General features: G+C 36.1%; 1 protein-coding gene and 1 long non-coding RNA gene across 2 annotated transcripts; both read right to left on the reverse strand.

Moving 5' to 3' along the window:
• Window positions 1-5478: 5478 nt before the first annotated feature.
• LOC113293188 lies at window positions 5479-6563 on the reverse strand. The gene is made up of 3 exons (XR_003332109.1): window positions 6509-6563; window positions 5702-5822; window positions 5479-5610 (listed from the first exon to the last, which is right to left on the reverse strand). It is a non-coding gene; the product is annotated as an uncharacterized LOC113293188 (long non-coding RNA).
• Window positions 6564-7901: 1338 nt separating this feature from the next.
• Window positions 7902-11932, reverse strand: LOC113298854 (methylsterol monooxygenase 2-2-like). The gene is made up of 7 exons (XM_026547714.1): window positions 11741-11932; window positions 11083-11220; window positions 10756-10901; window positions 10448-10567; window positions 10109-10321; window positions 9936-10016; window positions 7902-8262 (listed from the first exon to the last, which is right to left on the reverse strand). The coding sequence occupies exons 1-7, from the start codon at window positions 11768-11770 to the stop codon at window positions 8184-8186; spliced, it is 807 nt and encodes a 268-aa protein (XP_026403499.1). The 5' UTR covers window positions 11771-11932; the 3' UTR covers window positions 7902-8183.
• Window positions 11933-22284: the final 10352 nt, after the last annotated feature.

A 22284-nucleotide genomic window follows, 5' to 3' on the forward strand; every position in this document is an offset into this window, starting at 1 on the left:
TGGAAATCAAAACCAACTCAATCTGGTTACCTAAGTATGCATACCCGTACGCATACTAGCGGAAAGTTCATGTATGTGAATTTCTGGTGAGTTTAAAAACCAAAACAAACTCAAATACGGTTACTTAAGTACGCATTAAGTGTGTTACTTTCTAAAATTGGTTTGTTCATAAACCAAAACATGCATATAATAAGGAATGCAATTTTCAAACCATGGCTATAAGATCTAAGCAATTGAAAAACTCTCGAACTAGTTCATTTGAGTCATTTGGACTAGTTACGGTGAAGATGAATATGGTTGATATGAAAGTGCTATATGGATAACCATTTGGTTAACTACTGTTGAACCAACTAGGTGTACATGTTTAGGTACGGTTACACAAACCTAAACGAACGTGCATTTCATTTGTGTATAACAAGCTAAGATTCGATTTAACGGTTGAAAGATATTAGCTTGAATCTAATCAGGTTTTCATCTATCGGTGAATATTGAATGCTTTGTTACCAAGGTAGCATTGATTGCAAACCCTGGTTTGAAGACTATATAAAGGAGAACTCTAGCAACTGGGAAACCTAATCCTCACACCTCCTGTGTGATACTAGTTGTATAAGCTAGAGTCGATTCTCCTTTAACCTTAGGTTTCTATCGAGACCCTGTAAGTTAACGACTTGAAGACTTCATTGGGATTGTGAAGCCAGACCCAACTATTTTCTCTGTAGTTGCGTGATCTGATCTTGTTGTTTCTATCGTATTGAGTACAATTGTAAAATTGGCTCGAGATTAATTTATCCGATAAAAAAGTAGTCACAAACATCTTCGTCTCATCATTTGTGATTCCGCAATATCTTGTTTCGCTAGTCGATTAAGATTATTGTGAGGTGATTGATAATTCTAGGATGTTCTTCGGGAATATAGGTCCGGGTTATCGATGGGTTCCTGTTCACCTTGATTTATCAAAAGACGGAAGAAAACTCGTAGGTATTTCTGTGGGAGACAGATTTATCTATTCCTATAGACTTTTCTGTGTGATACATATTTGTTTATTAAAGTCTTCGATGTCGTAGCAACTCTTAGTTGTGCGTGAGATCAGCTAAGGGAATCAAGTGCGTAGTATCCTGCTGGGATCAAAGACGTAAGGAGCGCAACTGTACCTTGGATCAGTATGAGATTGATTGGGGTTCAATTACAGTCCATACCGAAGTTAGTTTGTATTAGGATAGTGTCTGTAGCGGCTTAATACAGTGTGTGTTCAATCTGGACTATGTCCCGGGGTTTTTCTGCATTTGCGGTTTCCTCGTTAACAAAACTTCTGGTGTCTATGTTATTTCTTTTTCGCATTATATTTTGTTATATAATTAAAATATCACAGGTTGTGCATTGAATCGATCAATTGGTAAATCCAACCTTTGGTTGTTGATTAAAATTGATTGATACTTGAACATTGGTCTTTGGTACCATTCAAGTTTATTTCTCTTGTATTCAATTAGACTCGCAAATTTCTATTTGCTTGAGTAAGTATTAAATCGAGAAATTGAGATATAACTCCTTGATATACTTTTTATTAAGATTGAGTCTGACTGTCTAGTTGATTCTCTTAAAAGTATATTGGAGTTAGTCCATACAGATTGCTAAGTGAATTATTGGGTGAGGTTGTTAGACCCCCACTTTTTCAAGATTACCGTTTCTTTGGATTCCACAGACCATTCCACAAAAGCATGGAACATGGCTTGGAAAACGTATGGATAACACCAACCTGGAATCCATTAGACTTGACATTCCACACTTTTTCCAAGCTTGGAATATGTTGGATTCCACCATAACACTTTCTCTAATAGACGATTTTTTTTCCACCCGTGATTTTGCGCCCAAATTTAAATTCGTGTTTTTTTTTCTAGGAAACCCTCAATGATTAGACGCGGCTGTGACAATCTTCTGATTCACTCTGTCAGACTCATTTAAATTCAAATTTTGAATTTTGAAATGGGCCTTATCCAGATCTGAGAGCAACCACGTGTACTCTTTCACCGACAACATTACGAACAGAGTAATGCAAAGGATCCCATATGAAGAATTGAACTTAGGTGGGACTTTAGGGCCTAGAAGTTTTTGATAAATCCATGATCTGCATCTTCCTCGATCAAATATGAAAAGCCTGCTGGTAGAAAAATCTGAACTATAATTTTGGGCATACCAAAATCTTCCAAGGCATACTGAATGAAGACAAAAAAGGTTGTGAAATAGCAAAATCAGATAACCCCTTAACCCAAAAAAATTTTAATGGCAAATCTGCCCTTTACGTATTAGTGTTAATAATCTTGATTAGTGATTAAATATTTTGTTTAGTGATTAAAATAATTTTCAGAATTATAAGAGTTGTTTAGATGAAAAATTTGAGGGGAAAAAAATCAAAGTTTTGGTTTGGTTAAGAAGGAGAGAAAGAGAAGGAGAAAGTGAGAAAATTCTAATTCTTGATTCAATGGAGGATGAGGAGGGTCATCATTCATCTAAAAAACCTAGGAAAATACATATCAACTACAACAATGATCCAGAAATGGCTGATTTCTTAGATTATGAGAATGATTTTACACCCACTCAAACTCAAGCTCAAACTCAAACACAAACTCAAGATGATGATTTTTATGAGCCAAATCCTGATGATGAAGACATTGATGAGGAACCCAATGCTTCTAATACACAGGTACACTTATATCCTATACTTAATCTCACTTCTATAGCTCTCAATTATCAAAAGTTGGGTTTTTTGAATCATGGTTCGGCGAAACAGGTTGAGGTTCGGCTCACATCTATGAGCCGAATCTACCAATTGATGAACGGTTCGGCTTACTGAATCTGTTTACTGCATGTGCCGAACTGTTTGCTAGACACTAGTTCGGCTTATATGAAAGTTTCATAGTAAGCCGAACAACATCCTGAATAGCTTGGAAAAAAAATAATTACCGGTTCGGCTTATATTTCGAAAATCGTATGAGCCGAACATCAATTTGTTATTTTTTGGGTTAAATATTGTTATTGGTTCGGCACATATTGAGAATATCGTAATAGCCGAACCTCGTTAATGTGCTAGGTTCGGCACATATTATGATTATCGAATACGCCGAACCCCTATGCATCTCTATCTGTGACTAGGTTCGGCTTGAAATTTCATGAAATTTCATGACGAACTGTTTATATACACTTACAGGAAGCTTTTGTGAAGAACAGTTCGGCTAAAAACGCAACTCAATTTTGAGTCGAACCCAACACTGTAACCGTCATTTAATCGATGAAAAACAGCAAATAGGAGATTGGGTTTGTAAAACTTGCTTTCTTATCCTTATTTCTGGAGTTGGAGATGCAGTTGGTTCAATTTCTGGTTCAATTGGTGGTTGATTTTCAGTTTCTACACCTTCATCTTCAATTGGTTCTTCTTCTTCAATTGATGGATTAGAAGACGATTTGGTTTGCCTAGTCCCTGCTTTTCTTTGTACGAGTCAATCTACGATCAAATTTTTACGAATCGACAATTAATCACGATGATGAATTTTTTTTCGCAGGAGGGGGAAGAGTTCGGCTAGAGGAGGAGGAGGAAGAAGAGATGGTAAGGGAAACTGATTTTGATTTTTTAGAAAACTGATTTTAGATTTTTGTATTAAGTGTATATAGGTAATTGAACTACCCATAGGGTACCCCTTATAAGGTCACCCAAGATGGGACTATTGTTTTGTATGCCTAGAAAGATTTTGGTATGCCCAAAATCAGGGTTCAAAAATCTCCTCCTAAGCAGGCATTTTGGTCTTCAAGAATCCAGGTTTTGACCTCCACAAAATCTATTCTTTCAACAGCACCTAAGATAAGTCCTATGGGTTATATTTGACTGCTAGATTAGACAAAAAACGTCGCAGATTAGAAAAAAAAGTGTTGTATATTTTTCAACACTACTTCTCTTTCCAGATATATCTCGCATGTGAACTAATAGCGAGATAGTTTCATTGTTTGGTTCAGCGCAGAAAAAATTCTACTTTTCGCGGAATGGTTCAGCGAGATTGATTTATTTTTTGATCTGACGTCTGAGATGGTTGCGTTGTTCCATTCAACGCGGCCACGAGGAATGGTCCTGCGCACCTAAATGCTAGATTAGAGTTGCCATAAGACTTAAGGGGTTATTCTAGCTGACGTGGAATTCAATGCTAGCTTATTTTGGCAGATTGATTTTGAAGAGCATGTTGTTGTTTACTTTCAAAGATCATGCCAAAACAGAAGTATTTGATGTTTTTGTTATTCTCCCCCTTATATAATATACTACCTCCGTTTCTGGAAAAGAGGTACTTTCACTTTTTTATTTTAGCCTAAAAATAGGCCAAATTGAAAAAGTGAAAGTAACACTTTTCCAGAAACGAAGAGAGTATTTATCTATTTCGTAAAAAAGATTGGTGGTTTCTCCGCGATCCCAAAGATATCTATGAAGGCTATCTATAAAAGCACGCAGTAACCTTTAAGCCAAAGAAAAAAGAGATTCTCTTTTAAGCTAAAGAAAAAAGATATTTTAGAATGGAAAATTTCTTGTTTGGTCCTAGGCCCATATAGTTATTTATAGTAGGGTCCAACCGGATTCTTTTTTATCCGGAGGTCCAAAATTAATTAAAACATGGAAATGTCCATAATGCCCATTACTACCAAACGTGTGTGTCTACACTGCTTACAAATTTGAGTACATATCTGGTACACTGCTTAAAAATTCGAGTACATATTTGCTACACTGCTTACAAATTTGAGTACATATCTGTCGCACTGCTTAGAAATCTGAGTACATATCTGTCGTACTGCTTACAAATCCGATTATATATCTGAATGCTTACAAATTCGAGTACATATTTGCTGCACTGCTTCCAGGTAGAGTACAAATCTGTAAGAATCAATGATAAATAAATTAGAAAACGTCATATATGTACTGATAGGTAATACACAAAAGAAAACTGAAAAACAATTGATAATAACAATTTTTGAGTCTTGTGACTCTATAGATTATCATTTCCACATAGTGACTAAGGGTGAAAAAAACAGTTGTGTATCAGGTGGTGTCTGTTTGTAGCATGAAGCAAGAAATGGGTATTCCAGTGAGACAGCAATATCGCACAGCAGCAGGTAGTCAGGAAACTTGTGGTAGAAAAAAGAATTGTTCTGCCTCAGAGGTCTACATGATTTTGGGAGAACGATAAAGCTTTCAAAAAATAGTATCAGTTAACAAAATCACATTATCTAACTGTAAATATTAGGCTAACCTTTTACTTATCCGCATTCCCATGATCCTACATTAGGCCATTTGGCATTTAAGAAACTACACAGGGTGAGGTCTATCTATCCAGTTGAGGATAACAGTTCCAGAGCAGTAAACAACATCAAGAAGATGCACCAAGCTACTATTCTATTTATTTTGGTATGTACGACAAAAGCAACAAAATCCGAGCAACATACATGTTCCAGGTGCACCTCTGCCTGCTAATTTTTCTTCTAATGAGGATGTGGATGAAGGGCATGGAGTAATTTATATAGCTGAGATGCATCCACTGGTGATCCAAAGTTGAGTAACGCAGAACGGGTTCCCACCTTCACCTGCCCGTGATAGATAAGATACAAATTGTATCATGAATATTAAAAGGAAATACAGAAAAGAGGAAGACCACATAAGAGGAAGAGCACATACACATGAATCAAAATCCCCTTCAATTCTTCACCAAGTGGAGCACCAGCAATGAGTAAGATACAGTCATGCAATTCCAATTTAACTCCTTCAATTCTCATCTCTCTAAAGATACCCAACGCTTCTAATGCATTTCAAGAACACTTATTCATCAAACACTTCACAACATCACTAACAAACATAAAATTCAAATACTACACATATGAATCAAAGAAGGTCTATAAACAAATCTAAGCAAAACCCAACTGTGTACATTCTTTTCATCAACTATATCCCCACAAACTTTTAAAACAACAAGACAAGTATAAAATTTAGGACGAACTCTGGACAGTGATGTTTATCAACAATTGATAATAATAAAAGAAAACTGAAAAACAAACCATAAAAGTATCAGATCTACTAATGAAATAAACACAAAACATGATTGTTTATTTAGATCTGAACTTGTTCCATCAAAATCCACCAGTATATCATATACGTACCGATGATTAATACACAAAAACAACTTTAAAGCATATCAAAAACAACCAAAATGAAACTAAAATCAGTTGCATGTGAAAATCAAGTAATGAATCTCTAAAAACCAGAATCGAAACACTTTTTTTCTTCAATATTCCATATATATACTTCTAGATCGAAGAAGAAAAATATCAAAAACTACAAAAATAACAAAATTAAAGCATAATTTTTCAGTACATCATATATGTACTGCTGATTCATAATCTAAACTTCAGCTGCATGTGAAAAACTAGTAACGAATCTATGAAAAAAAATAGAATGGAAACCGAAAATCATTGTTAATATACATACCTGGAAACACAAACAATCTTCTCGTCGTAAATCATAACGATGCATCTTCTTCTTCTTCTTCTTCTCAAAAATAAACTAAGTTTCTATCAGTACGGGATATACGTACTGTTGATTCATAAACAAAAAAGAACTGAAACACGTCTAAAACATCTAAAATGGAAGTGGCATAATCGAATCTAGCAACGAAATGAACAAAAAATGTGATTATTCATCTAGACCTAATATATAGTCGACAAATCAACCATGGAGATCGAAAACATAATCAAGCACAACAATGATTGGATCGCCAAAACCTTAAAAGAAACATTACAATGGAAAATCTTCATCATCTGATTCGGTAGAAACGAGAAAGAACAAAAACAAATCTTCATCTTCATCTGCAACAATGGTGAGAGGAAAGAGAAGAAGAAAATGAATATGAAATGTGAAAAATATTTCTCATGCTTTTAACATATTAAATAGGAAAGGTTATTTGTGGTATTTTCATATTACGTATACCTGATCTCGCACGTGTGCAAGACCTAGGCTAAAAAGATTTGGTCCATTTTCATGTTTTCTTTTAATTATGGACCTCTGATTACTGGGCTTTAATGGGTGGACCTGCCACTAACTAAGAACACTATAATGGTACCTATTGGTAATTCCTACTTTTAGAATCTGCTTGAAGGTAGGCCTGTCAATATTTGTCCGATATCCGGTGTCCGTTTCCGAGTATTCGAGATCCTATAGGATTTTATCCGTTTTATCGGATATCAGATCGGATATTTTGTCGGATATTTCTTCCTTAACATATCGGAAACGGATTAGACCCCATCCGAAATGTTAATATCCGATATCCGATAGTATAGGAACTTATTTATAATTTATCCTAATTTCGAGTCTAGTATCGGATATTATCGGATATTGTCGGATAAATATCCCATAAGTGTCAATTATGAAAATGTTTTACAAGGGTTTTTAAGCTTTTTTGTTATAACCGGATACTATCGGATATTTATCGGATATCCGACAGCTTAGCCTATCGGAATCGATATCTGATTTTGATATCCTATAGGATATTATCGGATATCGAATATCCGGTAGTGCTTAACATGTCGGATATCGGATTTCTAAATATCCGACGGATATTCTTCCATTGACAGGCCTACTTGAAGGTGGCACCATTCTATTACAGTTGCTGCCCGTATGTGTCCCTCGTAAAGCCTCGTTATTTTCTGGACATTTGAAGAAATTCATGGAGGAATTGTGGAAACCATTCACATCATTCCAACTTTATGTAATTATTCTTCAATGATCGACAACAAGAGATGAAATATATTTAACAATTGGATTTTTAGTAACCATGATTGTCTATTGGTCGGAGAATTTGATCGACCTATGAAGTTGGATTTTTGGGAGGACAAGAAGGTGAAATCTTTCATTGCTGCAGAGTCAAGAGGTTTAAGGAGCACAATATGTCCACAAATCTTTTCCAAATATTTCACAATTATCTCTGCACGCATAAAAAATCAGAACCTACTTCTACAAATTAAACAAAACAATTCACAACAAGATTTAAAAAAAGGGAAGAAAGAAAGAGACCTCCTTTCTGAAAATGCTCTCTTTCTCTCTAACCCAGATTGACACCTTTCCTCGTTGACGTGAAGAAGAAGCCCCACCCCACAAAATTAACTTGTTATATTTTCTTGTTTCCTTCTTCAGCTTCGACCTTGAGTGCCTTCAATCTCCTGTAACCTGTATCAGTTCCGAATATCCTGTCCAAATATAATAGAGATACAGCAAAAACCAAACCACGTCAGTATATGAATTAACTTGAAGACAACTTTGAGTTCTAGGGTAGGGCATGTTTTAATTCTTTGATATACCTTGTTATGAGTGATATTGGTAAAAAAAAAATTAAAGAAAAACAAGATTGACATCAAGTAACCCACCATTTGTTTCTTAAATACCAAGGACATGCTGGAAGTGGATAAGAATAGGTTGACATGATAAATATTTCATATAGTGAGCAAGAATGACCCAGATAAAAAGTTTTACGGTCCAGAGTTTTAGATTCTACAATTTAAATGCCACATAGAAACACAGATCAATGCAGGACATCAATAAAACAATAATAATCAGTTCTAGGATAACCCAGTGAGAAAAATAATTCGAGGAGAACTTTCACGCATGCACAAAATTGAAAGTGTTGCCACACGTTTCTTCACTTTCTGGTGGATTATCCCACTAATATCCATCTTGAATTTTTTTCTTCAGCAGTTGGTCAACAAATTGGTTAATTAGTCACCAAGACCAGATCTACCAAATACAGCTTGTAACAATGAGAAACACACAAGTAGATGGACTTTTAACCCTTGATTAATTCAACCACGTAGTGTAGGATAGCAAGAGATGATTTTTAATCATAGCAGCTGGTCAACAAATTAGTTATTGTATTACAAGACCATACAACTAGACAGACTTTTAACCCTTGATCAATCCAGCCGCCTAAGTGCAGGACAGCGAGAAACGAGTTCTCATCTTAGCCACTCCAAGCTCTACATAATGGCTACAAGGTCCAAAAATGCTTTAAAAAAAAGGTCAAATGGTGGCCTGTCTTAACCAGTTCAATCACCGCTAGCAATCTATGGCCAATAAACCTATGAATAAAGATTAAGGACTGGTATTGGTTGAACCTTTGGTGCTACAGAGAATAGTTAGGTGAATCAGGGCAATGGCCTTTAAAAGAGTAAATGTGGTACCTGAAGGTACCCGCCATGCGTCTAAAAGGCCCTTACTACTAATACATGATTTCTAGATTTAGCCCTTGAGTAACAAAGAAGCCCTTCACTCAGGCCCTTCCCACTACTATGTCAAGTAGGACTCATTCAGGTCAGAGTAAACAGAACCAAATGAAAAGGTAGACATGTAGTGTTTCGATCAAAACCTGGAACTCTGGCTATGCTCCACTCACAGCTATGTTGATTCATTTGTAACGTACTAATGTGCTCTAATGACTAATCATAAGCATCAAACGTAAATCAAAAGACACAAACAAGCAGGTAGTACCGTGAAACATGAGCGAAGAGACATTCGATTTAGACAGTCAACATGTATAAACCTGTGATGGTAAGCCATGCTCAAGAATTTGAACACAAAAGGTTGTGATCTCATTTTCCTTTGTCACACTTGTTGCTCAAGTTTTGGTCATATCAAGTAAATGCTAAATAGAGATTTCACGAAGAACGGGGACATCTTCTTAATATCAGTAAGTTCCTCGTCTCATAGTAGACAAACTAACTTGCTTAGGTAACACTAAAATCATGATTAAAGCCAACAATCATGATATGAAATTTGCTTGCATCAATGTAGAGAAAAAAAGGTTGTTGACATAATATACCAACACAATTTTTGTATGAAGACAAGAAGATGCAGCACAATTACTTACCGATCCATGTATGTAAAAGTTGATGAGTAATTGCCGGACTTCGTATAAAGCAGACGGTGGTGATAGTCATGGAAATCCGCACTGTCAAATTTTCATGAGAGAGTATGTTATTAGCACAACGGATGTCAGATGCATTCCCAATGGAACAAGAACGAGATGAAGTCCATGCTTACCCTCCATACAACGGGAACAAATTTGAGATGCTCCATGGGAAATGATATCCACAATGTGCCTCCACTGTTTCTAGAACTCTTAATACCATCCATAACCATAAAGTGAACAAGTGAGGCCCAGTGATAGCAGGACCGATGATGGTAGCAAAGCCAAGAAACAATATCTCAGCAGGGTGAGCATATTCTGACGTCAGTCCAAATGGTGTGGCGTATCTAAGGACAACGTAGCCAGAAAATTAGAACGGAATAAACGAAGTCCTAAATAGCAAGATACATGAAGTTAACAACGAATAATGTATGAGTAATTTACAACAAAAAAAACACATAGCTGTTACTCACTCATGATGAACGCTGTGGACATGCTTGTATAACCATTTTGTATGCAAGATTCTGTGGCCCCAATAGAACACAAAATCCTCCAGGATGAAATAGAACAATATTTGCGCCAACACTACTTTCCTGGATAAAGAAAAAATGTTTCTATAATGTGGATATTGCCATCTATGCTTCGTGAAAAAAACTTACGAATGCAGTACTGAAATGCTCAAGAAAGTGAGTAGTGCAATATTTGGAGATTGCCAAAGCATGTATTTTTTTGAAGGTTTCGGAAAATATAAAGCTTTAGTATCTAAAGAACCTGAAAGTACCAGGACGGCAATGGCAGACTACTTTCCATTCCCATATATCTGAAGACTGGGTAGGATAAAATCATAACCGGCAAGTTGACACCAAAATGATACATCACTAGTTTTGCAATGCATTTCTCTTGCGCAGCAGGGGTGTTATTTTTCTCCTGCAACAAACATAAACCAGTTTTCACACAAAAAATACAACAACAAACTAGAACAAACAGTGCCCAAATCACAACGCATTCATGACAATCTGGCAAAATACAAAAGACAAATTGTTTATGAAATCACCAATTAGATATTCAATTTTGATAAGCCCAAAGATAAAAAAAACATAAAAAATACCTGAATTTTGTACTTTTTCAGGTAGCCTGCCCTTTCAAGAAATATGAAAGGAAGTCCGGAGAAGAAAAATACACTTTCATGGAGAAAGAAACTTCCTAAACAAGCGAGTTGAAAATCACTAAAATTAGTGATTAGATACTGCACCAAAGCAAAAAAAAAGGTTCCATAATCAGGAAGAGCTATCATATAATGTAAATCCAATTAGATAGATCAGACATTTTAATATTTGATGTACACATAAACTAACAACCAAATTTTTTTAACCAAGTAATAATAATTACCAGAATCAACAGTTTTTAAGCGAATTGAATATTTACTAATAAAATCAGTAAGAAATTACTAACGAGTTGCAAGAATTTCAGAACAATGTGAATAATGACAAAATCTGAATAAGAACCAAATCTTATACAGTTTGACCCTAAGATTAAAACCTAATTGATACCATTAATAATCTGTAAATGTTCACACTCTTAAAAAGAAAAACTCCAATCTACAAACTCAAATCAGAATCTAATCATAAAACAATTTCAATTCATTGTGAGTTCAATTCAACAAGCAAGAAAATTTCACACACACAAAGAGATACTAGTACGGATCGGGAACCAGCTGAATCATGCAAAATAAATCGGACGAAAGCGAGATAGAAGTTACTTAGTACCTGCCAGCCCGATTCGAGAAGGGAGGCCATTACAGATAGAAGGGAGTGGAGAGGAGCAGACGAGTTCTCGAGAGGATCCCCTAGTCGAAGGAGAGAGAGAAGAATATATATATTACTATGATGCAACAAGTTAATAAGATTTGCTGCGAAATACAATCAGTAGTTCATTACAGACTGTCCATGTGGGATCTTTTATTTTTTTCTTTTTCCATCTCCTTTGCCCTTTCAAAAAAAATACATATAGATAAGGTTTTTGTTCAAGTGCTTAGTATCACACGGTGCTAAAAATGTACATCGCAGTCCATGAGATCTACTTTACAATGAACCAGAACAGCTGCTTGATAAAAATGATCTGCTCATCACGTAGATTACACTTACAAAAAAAATTGACATGTTTTCTTGTTGGATTCTGCATTAAAAGTGAATTTTAAGATCAACGGTATTTGAGATGCTCATGTTACCGTCCATTTATGATATCCAAGATGTTAAAGTTAGAATTGTGGGAACGGCCCGTTTTTTAGAGGAACATGATCTATGCGTTGAGGAGAACTTTCTCGCTGAAAGAAATGCGTTTTGGTGTTTTCTCGTGGATTTAGTAGCCGGTGTAAATATAGTAGCAGGTTAAGGGTGTCCATGGGGATTGTATAGTAAAATATTTTTTCTAGACATGCAGAATGTCCCTCTTGTTCTCCGGCTTTGCGGTCCTTTTTATGCCACAAGCCCACAACATACTAAAGTATGACACTCACTTAACACATGAATGCAAATCAGAACCACTCACAGTCACGTAATGAAGACTCATGTGAGAGAAGGAAGTCAGAGAGATGTACTAGTGAACAAACACTGACAAGTAGAGTATTTCCAATAGTACCCCTTCCCTAGATGTCGCTTGTTATGGGTCTTCTCTATTATTTTCTGTTCAATGACCAAATGGGGTTTACCTGGCCAGGTGCCGAGTGGACTTGTTCCCAACTTGCCACATAAAAGAACGGATTTTAGTTCGCAGAATCTACACCCAAAAAGAGATTTTGCATCTATGGCTTGCCACATAATTGGCAGCCATTATTACTCATTTTCAATTTGCGACCTTGTTTTTCTGAATGATTATGAGAATCAAGTGCTAAATTTGAAGAGCATTCTTGTGGGTTGGAAGATGAACTCTATTGTTGAAGCTGACTTTTTGAGGGCTTAAAATGATATTTGTGGCCAATAGGGTGAGTATTTGGTCCCGAGAATCCGCGGATTTAGTCGGGACCATCCATATTTTTGTGAGTGGGTGTCCGAATCGTTTGCTAATAGGTTGGATGTGGATGAAAGTTTTGAAATCCAACGGGTTACGGATTACGTCCGGACGCAACCTTCCATACCCATTAGTACATTTTTTATCAAACTTCTTCAGTACGAATATAAAGATAATACTTTTGTTTTTTTGTCAAATTAGGTACTCCTTTCATGTCATTCATTGATGAGTTTAAAGAGATGCAAGACCAATATATGCACATGTTGACATACTTGATCCCAAGTACGCCAGAAACATCTTATTTTAAAGGGGTCGAGTTTTTCTTTATCTTCAAATTTTGAATAGCTTCAAAGCATTACAGTAAACTCCAGTTTTAAACCCCTCAATGATGTAGTCTTATTTATAAAGCTACCCATAAACTTGTTGCCTTTATTTCTCTATTGTAAACTTTAATTATAAAGCAAATTCATCGGATTATCCGCATCCAATCCGTCCATCCGTTCATCCATTAGACGCAAATCTGTTGGATGTTATATTGGATGCGGATATCAAATTTGAAATTCGTAATGAATTGGATTGGATGCGGATGAGGTGAAAACCGGTCCATGTTGGCCCATGCTCACCCCTAGTAGCCAAAGGGTGGATAGGGGGACCTAAGGTATATGAAAAAGTCAAAAATACCCTTACCTAAATTTCACGATTCATTAAAAAAAATATCATAAATCAATGTTCTTCTTCTTTTCATTGACAAATCATGATGAAGATGATGATCATGATGAAGATCATTAAAAAGAAAACACTAAATCTATTATCTTCTCCTCATCCTTCTCTTCTCATTTATAAATTGTGATGGAGATGATGATCATAATTTCATCATGATGAGGATAATGATCATAAAGAAAACCCAAAACTATTATCTTATCCTTCTCATTTATAGATCATAATAAAGATGATGATCATCATAAAAATAAAAAACTAAGAAAAACCACCATTTATTTTTCTTTTTGAATGGTTAAAAAATATGATTCGATGAATTTCGGGTAAAAAAAATAGTTTCTAAAGGAGTTTACGGCTAGGAGTTCTTAGATTCCCAGCCGAAAGTACATGTTTCGGCTTGGTTTTCCCAACCGAAATTATTTTTTTGCTTTTTTTCTTTGTTTCCAAAACCAGTTACGGTTGGGTTTTCCCAACCATAAGTGTTATTGCGGCTAGGTTTTCCCAGCCGTAACTGGTTCCTGAAACCAAAAAAAATCAAAAAAACAATTTTGGCGGGGAGTTCTTTATCTCCCCGCCATAAATAACAAATACAGCTTTGAACACCATCAGTTCCCAACCGCTTTTATGTTCTATGGTTAGGTCGACAAATTATCCCATCCGTAACAGATCAAAAAACCCAGAATTTTTCCCTGATTTTTTACGGATTTGAATCTACCAAATTGTTATTGGGAGTGTATTATAAAGTTTTCTTGAGTATTTTGATGAAGAGTTTGTTCCTTTTTTCTTCAATTTTTTTTTAAAACAGATCGTCAAAATCATCATTCTCCATCAAAATCAAGGAAGAAAAGAAAACAAAGATTTTTTGATTTTCAATTGATTAGTCATTAGATTAGTCTAACTCAATCACTAAAACATCATAATCAACACTAATTCACAAAAGTGTATATTAGATATTAGAAAATGTAATATGATAGGGGATAACTTCATTTGCTATTTCGTGACCTTGTAAAGCCCCAAAATTCCCACCCCTTTTACAACCACAATAATAGGATTCTTTAAGATTGTGTCAGGGTTGAAGTGAATTTCGGGAAGAGTACAGTAGTTGGTATTGGGATAAATGCATAATACTAACTTATGTGCAGATATTTTTGGTTGTGGAATGTCTCAGCTGTCTTTGAGTTATCTTGGTATACCACTAGGTAATAAATCAAGGTATCTTGGTATACCACTAGGTAACAAATCAAAGTGCAAGGTAGTCTGGACTGCTATTACTCAAAAACTTCAAAAGAAACTGGCTAGTTGGAAAAAATCTTGTCTTTCTAAGGGTAAAACTGATTATGATCCAAAGTGTTTTGTCTAGTCTCCCATTTATCACCTTTATATGTTTCAGATGCCCATTTCTGTGGTTAAGGAGATGGAGAAGATCATGCGAAATTTTTTATGGGAATCTTCTAGTACTACAAAGAAGAAAAGTTGTGTGGACTGGTCTAAAGCTACTCTTCTAAAGGTCGAGGTGGTGCCGAAATTAAAAATCTTCACTTGATGAATAAAGCATTGCATGCTAAGTGGATTTGGAGGTATGGTACATAAGATCTTTGGAAAAGAATTATTTTTAAAAATTTGGTGGTGTTTTTGATGCTTTCTTCCCTAATCATACCAAATCTTCTATTTGTCTTAGTTTATGGGCGGGTATCTTGAAGTCCAAAAAGTATGTTAGATCAAATTGTAAGTTATCTTTGAGAAATGGTGCCGCTATTATTTCCTAAGAAGATGTTTGGATGGGTGAACAGTTCCTTCTCTGTTCAAACTCTTTAAAAAGGAGAATATGGTGGTTAAAGACATGGTGTCAGATGAAGGTGCATGGGACTTCAACTTTTCAAAAAAAATTGTCAGAACAACAAATATTAGAAGTGGTTCAATTATTGCAGATTATTGGAAATCCAACTATGTTATTAGATGACATTGAGAGTGAGAGACGATGGCCATGAGTGGTGGTTTTCCAGTGGCTAATGCTTATACAACCTTGGAAACAGATGGTTTGTTGAGATTCCCTGACAAACAACTATGGAATTCTAAGGTTCCATTAAGTCTCTTTTATGATATGGTCTTTATGATATAATGGTGCTCCTAATCCTACTTTAAATTACTTACATAATGCAGGTTTAGTAAAAGACCATAATTGTTTGTTGTGTGGGGATATAACTGAGACAAATGAGTACATGTTTCTCCATTGCTCTACGGTGTATGCTATTTGGTCTTACTTTCTAAACAGTTTTGGTTTGAAATGGGTGTTTTTTGGCGATGTTAGAAAGACCTTAGGGGAATGGGGGAAGAAGAAAAGCTAAGTTAGAATTAAGAAGATTTGGAGCATATTGCCTTTGCAATTTGGTGGTGTTTATGGAGGGGAGAAATGATACATTGTATAACAATGTTTCAGAAAACAACGCGCAGACTGTCGACTAGGATTCAACTAGGATGGATGGTCAGATACTTTTCAGAGTTTGGATTTATCTACTCTTTTTTGTAATTGGGATGCTTTTGTGTCCATTCTTGTATAACTTTTTCTCTAATCTCTGTTTTGGTAATAAATAGTTTTTATATTGAATTTTCCCTTTTTAAGTAAAAGAAAAAATACTATGGCTTGCCATATTTAAGATCCAAAAGCTTTAATAGCAGTAGAATTTATGGACAGGGAAGAAAAACATTTGAAGAACCAACCAAGGAACTAATATCAGCAGCTGAAAGATTGCACCCTAGTTAGCAATTCAGGATACGGGAAGAAAATCTGAACGGCAAACATACGAATTCGCACAATTCGTATTTGGTCAAAAAGTTGGTCAACAATTCATAATGCGGCAGTAGTTCGGAACGGCATACGTTCACATAAAATTCATGTTTGAAATAGGAAAGTGGCACACAAAATTTGGCATACATGTATAATAAATTAAATAAATTAATAAGTATTATGACCTTCCAAGACTAACTTTTATATAGGTATATATGATTTATAAGGTGGTAAAAAAATATTTTAGCATGATTATGTAACAATAAATAAAAAAATAAATTGCATAAACTTATTATATAACAAGTGTGTCAGATTGGTAGACAAAAATCAACATAAAAAACGTTGATTAGATGGAGAACCATCAAGTGGTATGATGGTTTCATGCTTTCTCCCACTGCGGAGATAGGGGTTCGAATCCCGTAACCGTCAGTATCCATTCCAATTTAAGGAGTTTGGAAGTAGTCTAGGACTACTAGTCTGGGATATCAGGAAAAAAACCAGGTGGTTAGATGAATATTATAGGAAATTACTTTATATAGTATGAATATAACCCGTGATGTAACGTCATGCCACGATAATAACTTTTTTGTATACTGATTTTGAATGTTTTCGTTTGTTTGTAGTTAATATATATATCTTGATATTTTAGTGTTTTTTTAATTGTCATGTATTTTAACCGAGTATGTTTTACCATTAAGACGGTCAACCATATCTTCTACTATATAATGTTTCCCGTTTTATGGTGATACCGAATTAACATAGTCTATTACTGGGTAAAAACATCTGCTACCACTAAAAGACAACCCGATAACAGTTCTTTCTCCACCGATGCCCACCTACGTAGGCCGTTTTGGGCGTACTTCTAATTTTTAATCACGAACGTCATGTATAAATTTTAGATTGAACAAATTTAAGTCGCCAATTAATTAATTTAATTTGTTTTTTATATTTTGTATTCCAAACAATTTTATTCTAACACACTAAACCATGATTTATACAATCTAGTACCAAAGATAATTGGGGTACCATTTGGGTGATCCAACGGTCATGATCATTTTGTGTTATATGATTTTGTATCATCCCCAAAATGTTTGGTACACTACATGCTTTTTTTAATCGCGCTAAAAAAAATCAACTACATTTTTCATAATATAATGTTTCCCACATTGTAAAGACACATAACTAATATTTTCCACTACCGCTCAGCAACACGCACTGCCACTATTTCTTACACCACCACTAATGTTACCTCCACCAATCATTAACATCCGTCACCGCTTCCACCACCTCTTCCCCCGATGTAGATGGGGAAAAACGATTCGCTGGTTTTCTAGGGAATGAAGAGACGATCGAGCGATCGAAGACTCCTCAACCGAGCAAACTGTTTAACCTCACACAAATGCACTGCACGAGAGTGCTTTGAGTTCGAAAGATAAATCTGTAGGACTCCGGCCTAAACCAAGTCAATGGTCGTTCCAGAGTCAATTCGGTCACAAAGAGGGAGATGGGTTGATCTGTAGGAGGGAAGCTGAGAATTGTGTGGGATCAATAATGATCAAGGATGTGTTGTGGGTTTCTGCAAATGATGAATAAGTTTGAGTGATTGAAATAGTTTTGGTCACATGATTCTTGGTTAGACAATGGATTGTCTGTTCAATACTTCGTGTATTTTCTGTGTGTTTTTCGTACTGTCGTTCAATCATGGACTCAGAGACTTATTTATATTGCCAGAAAGTGTAAACACATTGATCTCCAGTAAGTGTGACGGTTTCTCAAGTGAAATAGTGGGAAAGTGGGAAATCGTGGTTTCACCAGTTCCTCGTACGTGAAAGGGTTGGTTGATTGTCCACCCACTACTTTGTTAACTCCCTCAACTGCTTGCACGAATTACTAACATTTGTCATCGTGGATGAACACACGTGTTGTAGACCGACAGACCAAAACCCTAATGGATATCCCCCATGTGACGTGATTGATGTCTCATTAACGTGGATTTGACTAGTCAGTCGTTTGATTTTATTAGACAATGGGTCTAAATTTGTTCAGTGGAGCATGATAGTAGGATGCTCTATGATTCATGCATAGAGCATCTGCTAGGACACAATTCTCGAATGAATGTTGATAGTCTGAGCAAATATTGTTCCAGCAATTGATCGATAAATTACTGAATATTAGTATATGAATCGAGTGTTTGAGCAAGTGTTTCTCACTTGATGAATTACTGAATATTGATAGTTGGATCAATATTTGAGCAATTGATCGAGTATTGATGTAAGTTACTGAATATTGGTAGCTGGATCAATATTCGAGCAGATGAGCAAGTATTGCTCGTTCGATGGATTATTGGTAGTGTGACCAAATAATAATTAATTAAAATATTAGCAGGGTCGAATATTATATAATTAATTTAGATGTTGATTGTAGGATCAATCATAAAATTATTAGTGTTTGAACTGCTTAGAATTGTGATTCAGCGAGCGTTTGTTCGAAACCCTAATTCTTCGATCAATTGTTCGTCAATTGATGAATTACTGAAAATAGACTATTGAGTAAAGGAGGGACTGACCACATGGGATGATGGATGACCATGTGGTGACCAAGTGCTCGAGTGAGCATGCTCCAGGGTCCTTTGCTGACCGGCTGGTGAAAGAATGATCAAATGCTAGTGTTGATCATTTATTAGAATAGTGCTCGAGCGAGCGTTAGGTAGTAAAACCTAATTGTGGAGAGCTGAGGGACCGATCAAGAGGGCATGGGACCGGCCCTTGGTGGTCGTGGGACCAGTTTCCAGTCGTTTGAGCGAGTCCCAAGTTGGTTGGAGAGAGTTTGGACCCAATATGAGCAATTGCTAGCAAATTAGGTCAAAATTGTGAATATATGTGGGACCGGATCCTTGCAAGCCTTAGGGACATCCTTGGTTGTTCAAGGCAGCATGACCGTGTCACTACAGTGTCCATGTCTCAGTCCTGAGAGTTTTGGTATTTTCTGACGATCGTTCAAGCAATATTTTGGATTTTCAGAAGAGTTTGATCTTGACTGAAACTCTCAATTTTTGCTCGAATGAGCAAGAAGAACTTTGCTCATGCGATAGATAATTTGAGAATATTAAAATAACGATATTTTAATTTTTGACGTGGGAAGCCTAGTCGGTCGAGTGACCATTTGAGTTTTTGGATTTTCCGTGGTTTGAGCAATATTTGAGAAAATATTGAAAAGTAGGATTTTCGTTCAAACGATGGAGTTCCATGAGATGATGTAAATAATAATATGTGAAAATAAGGAATTGTGAGGTGCGGGACCGGCCAAGGCTAGTTCATGGCCGGCCAGCTAGGTGGTCCTGTCCCGTGACACCTTTTCCCTATTTTTGTTCGATGAAAGCATGGAAACCCAAAAGTTTCTCACAAACGAGGGAGTTTTCTCAAGTGAGGGAAACCTTGTGAGATGAGGGAAGGATATAAAATAAAAGTAATTAAAATAAAAGGGGGGACTGGCCATGGCATGACCGGCCGACCAGCCGGCCAGTGGGCCCGATCCTACGCCTTAGCTTATTTTATTATTCCCATGGGTCGCTCGTTCGTCCATACTTCGATCGTTCGTGTGTTTGGCGCTCGTTTGTGCATTATTTGTAGTACACTTGCACCATTTTCTCGGATCTTACTTGACGGTGACTCAGAAGCCCGATTGTGGAGTGTTTATTACTAATTCATGAAATTCTGCTGGGAATGATTCACGAAACGGAGTAATAAAATGAGTTGAGTATCTATTACTAATCCATGAAATCCATTCGGGAAATTCAAGGAACGGAGTAATGAGATAAAGTGGTTATTTATTACTAATCCATGGGATCATCCGGGGAATAGAGTAATTAGATAGAATAGATTATCTTCTAGGAATTCAGTCGGTGAATGTCACAGTAGAATTAATCTATTGTAGAATCGAGACATGAGATAGTCGAAGCATCATACTCGTTCTGAAAGGTGCATAGTCAGGGAACAACAGTGTGCAGCATTGTTAACGTCCTGAAGGCGTTTAGCCCCCTCAACAAACAATTATGTAGGAGAGCCGCCTGACTCTATACACGACCTCTCTACATAGTCAGGGAACAACGAATGAGTGTCGCCGACGTCCTGAAGGTGTTTTTCCCCCTCAACACACAATTATGCATGGAGGACCTCCCAATCGTTCTTCTATGTAGAGGAAGGTCTCTCTATGTAGTCAGGGAACAGCTAGTGTCGCCGACGTCCTGAAGGCGTTTTTCCTTCTCAACAAACAATTATGTATGGAGGACCGCCCAATCTTTCTTCTACATAGAGAGACACGATGAAATGCGTAGCATCGAACGCTCAGAAAGTGAGAGGCCTTTCGAGAAGCATATTCATCGTGGCTCTGAGAGGTACTCGATCAGAGATCGTGAAAACGGTTCACAGATCGTAAAAACACAAATCTTCACATGCGTTCCTGAAGCCGGGTCAGAAACATGCATTATCATGATTTTACGATTTTGACCTTTGTCGAAAATCCACCATCAACACCCGCCTACTACTTCTTCCACTACCACCACCAATATCTATTGACTTTATCAAATTATTTATTAATAAAATATATATTAAATCAATTAATGGTACAATTGTAATGAAAAATTAATTATGAGAAATCAAGAAGACACTAATTAATAAAATATTTTTTTTAAGCTGAACAAACCACGGCCATGGATTTAGTTTCTCCCTAGAAGAATCTTAACCACTCTTTATCTAGGCTAAGTTGGCCAAGTTTTGTTTCGTATTCTTGAAATATAATATATATATTCAAACTTAATTGCAAAGCAACATGCAGAATAATGGTTTATGGTTACACGTGGGAGCATTTTACTTTGAAAATACGAGCGTACCCAAATACACCACAATGTTTTATTTATCCACCTATAAGTCCTCTATCGAATGTGATCGTCTATGGACAGAGTCGAGACAACACGAAAATTCGGTTCATATTTCGTGTGACGTCTATGGATACGAGATCGAGACAGTACAACAACAAGGTCACTTGTGTGATTAACTATGGATACAAGATCGAGAAGATATGACAACAAAGTCTGTACTTGATAATAGGTTTGGAAATAACTGAAACACTACAGGATCAATATCAAGTATTACAGAGTTAACGTACTTGTATATTTTGCTTAATTATAATAATAATTATAGTGCGAAAAACAAAGTAAAGACACATCAAGATTTTGTTAACGAGGAAACCGCAAATACAGAAAAACCTCGGACCTAGTCCGGTTTTGAATACTCTCAAAATTAAGTTGATATACAAAATCAAATAGCAACTTCGTATAGTTGAGACCAAGCATACTACCCCTAGCTACTTAGTTCCCTCAGTATCCCTGCGTCTTCGACTTCTAGAGTCACGCACATGAATAGCAAGTCCTTTGAATCGTGTTCCAAACAGCAACGGAAGAATTTGTTTGGTAACCACTCCAATCAATCTTGCTAGAAGATATCAGAAATTCGTTGACAATGGCTCTTATATTTAATCTAATAAACTCCTTTGTCTGGTTAGATCAATCTAAATATTGAATACCGAAATAATCAATCTTTAGATTTGCAATCAATCAATATAGATCTCAAAGAGAAACTATAAAATGATTCCGATCTCACCCAACTAATCAATCAAGTTTATCAAAGATAAATTGATTCTAGTTGGATCCCAGCCGATCAAAGTTTGTGCACTAAATTCACAAGATACGAAAACTAATAAGAATTCTTCTTCGTCTTCAAATATTCTATTGCCTTCAAATACCTG

Source organism: Papaver somniferum, chromosome 7, assembly GCF_003573695.1.
Source record: "Papaver somniferum cultivar HN1 chromosome 7, ASM357369v1, whole genome shotgun sequence".
NCBI classification, from domain to species: Eukaryota; Viridiplantae; Streptophyta; class Magnoliopsida; order Ranunculales; family Papaveraceae; genus Papaver; species Papaver somniferum.

Excerpts from the sequence above, each read along its gene's own strand:
- LOC113298854 (XM_026547714.1), bottom strand. The coding sequence starts at position 11,770 with ATGGCCTCCCTTCTCGAATCGGGCTGGCAG. Across the intron at positions 10,902-11,082 it reads TGAAAAAGTACAAAATTCAG|GAGAAAAATAACACCCCTGC; the intron begins GTATTTTTTATG and ends TGTTTGTTGCAG. Across the intron at positions 10,322-10,447 it reads GTCCACAGCGTTCATCATGA|ATACGCCACACCATTTGGAC; the intron begins GTGAGTAACAGC and ends CGTTGTCCTTAG.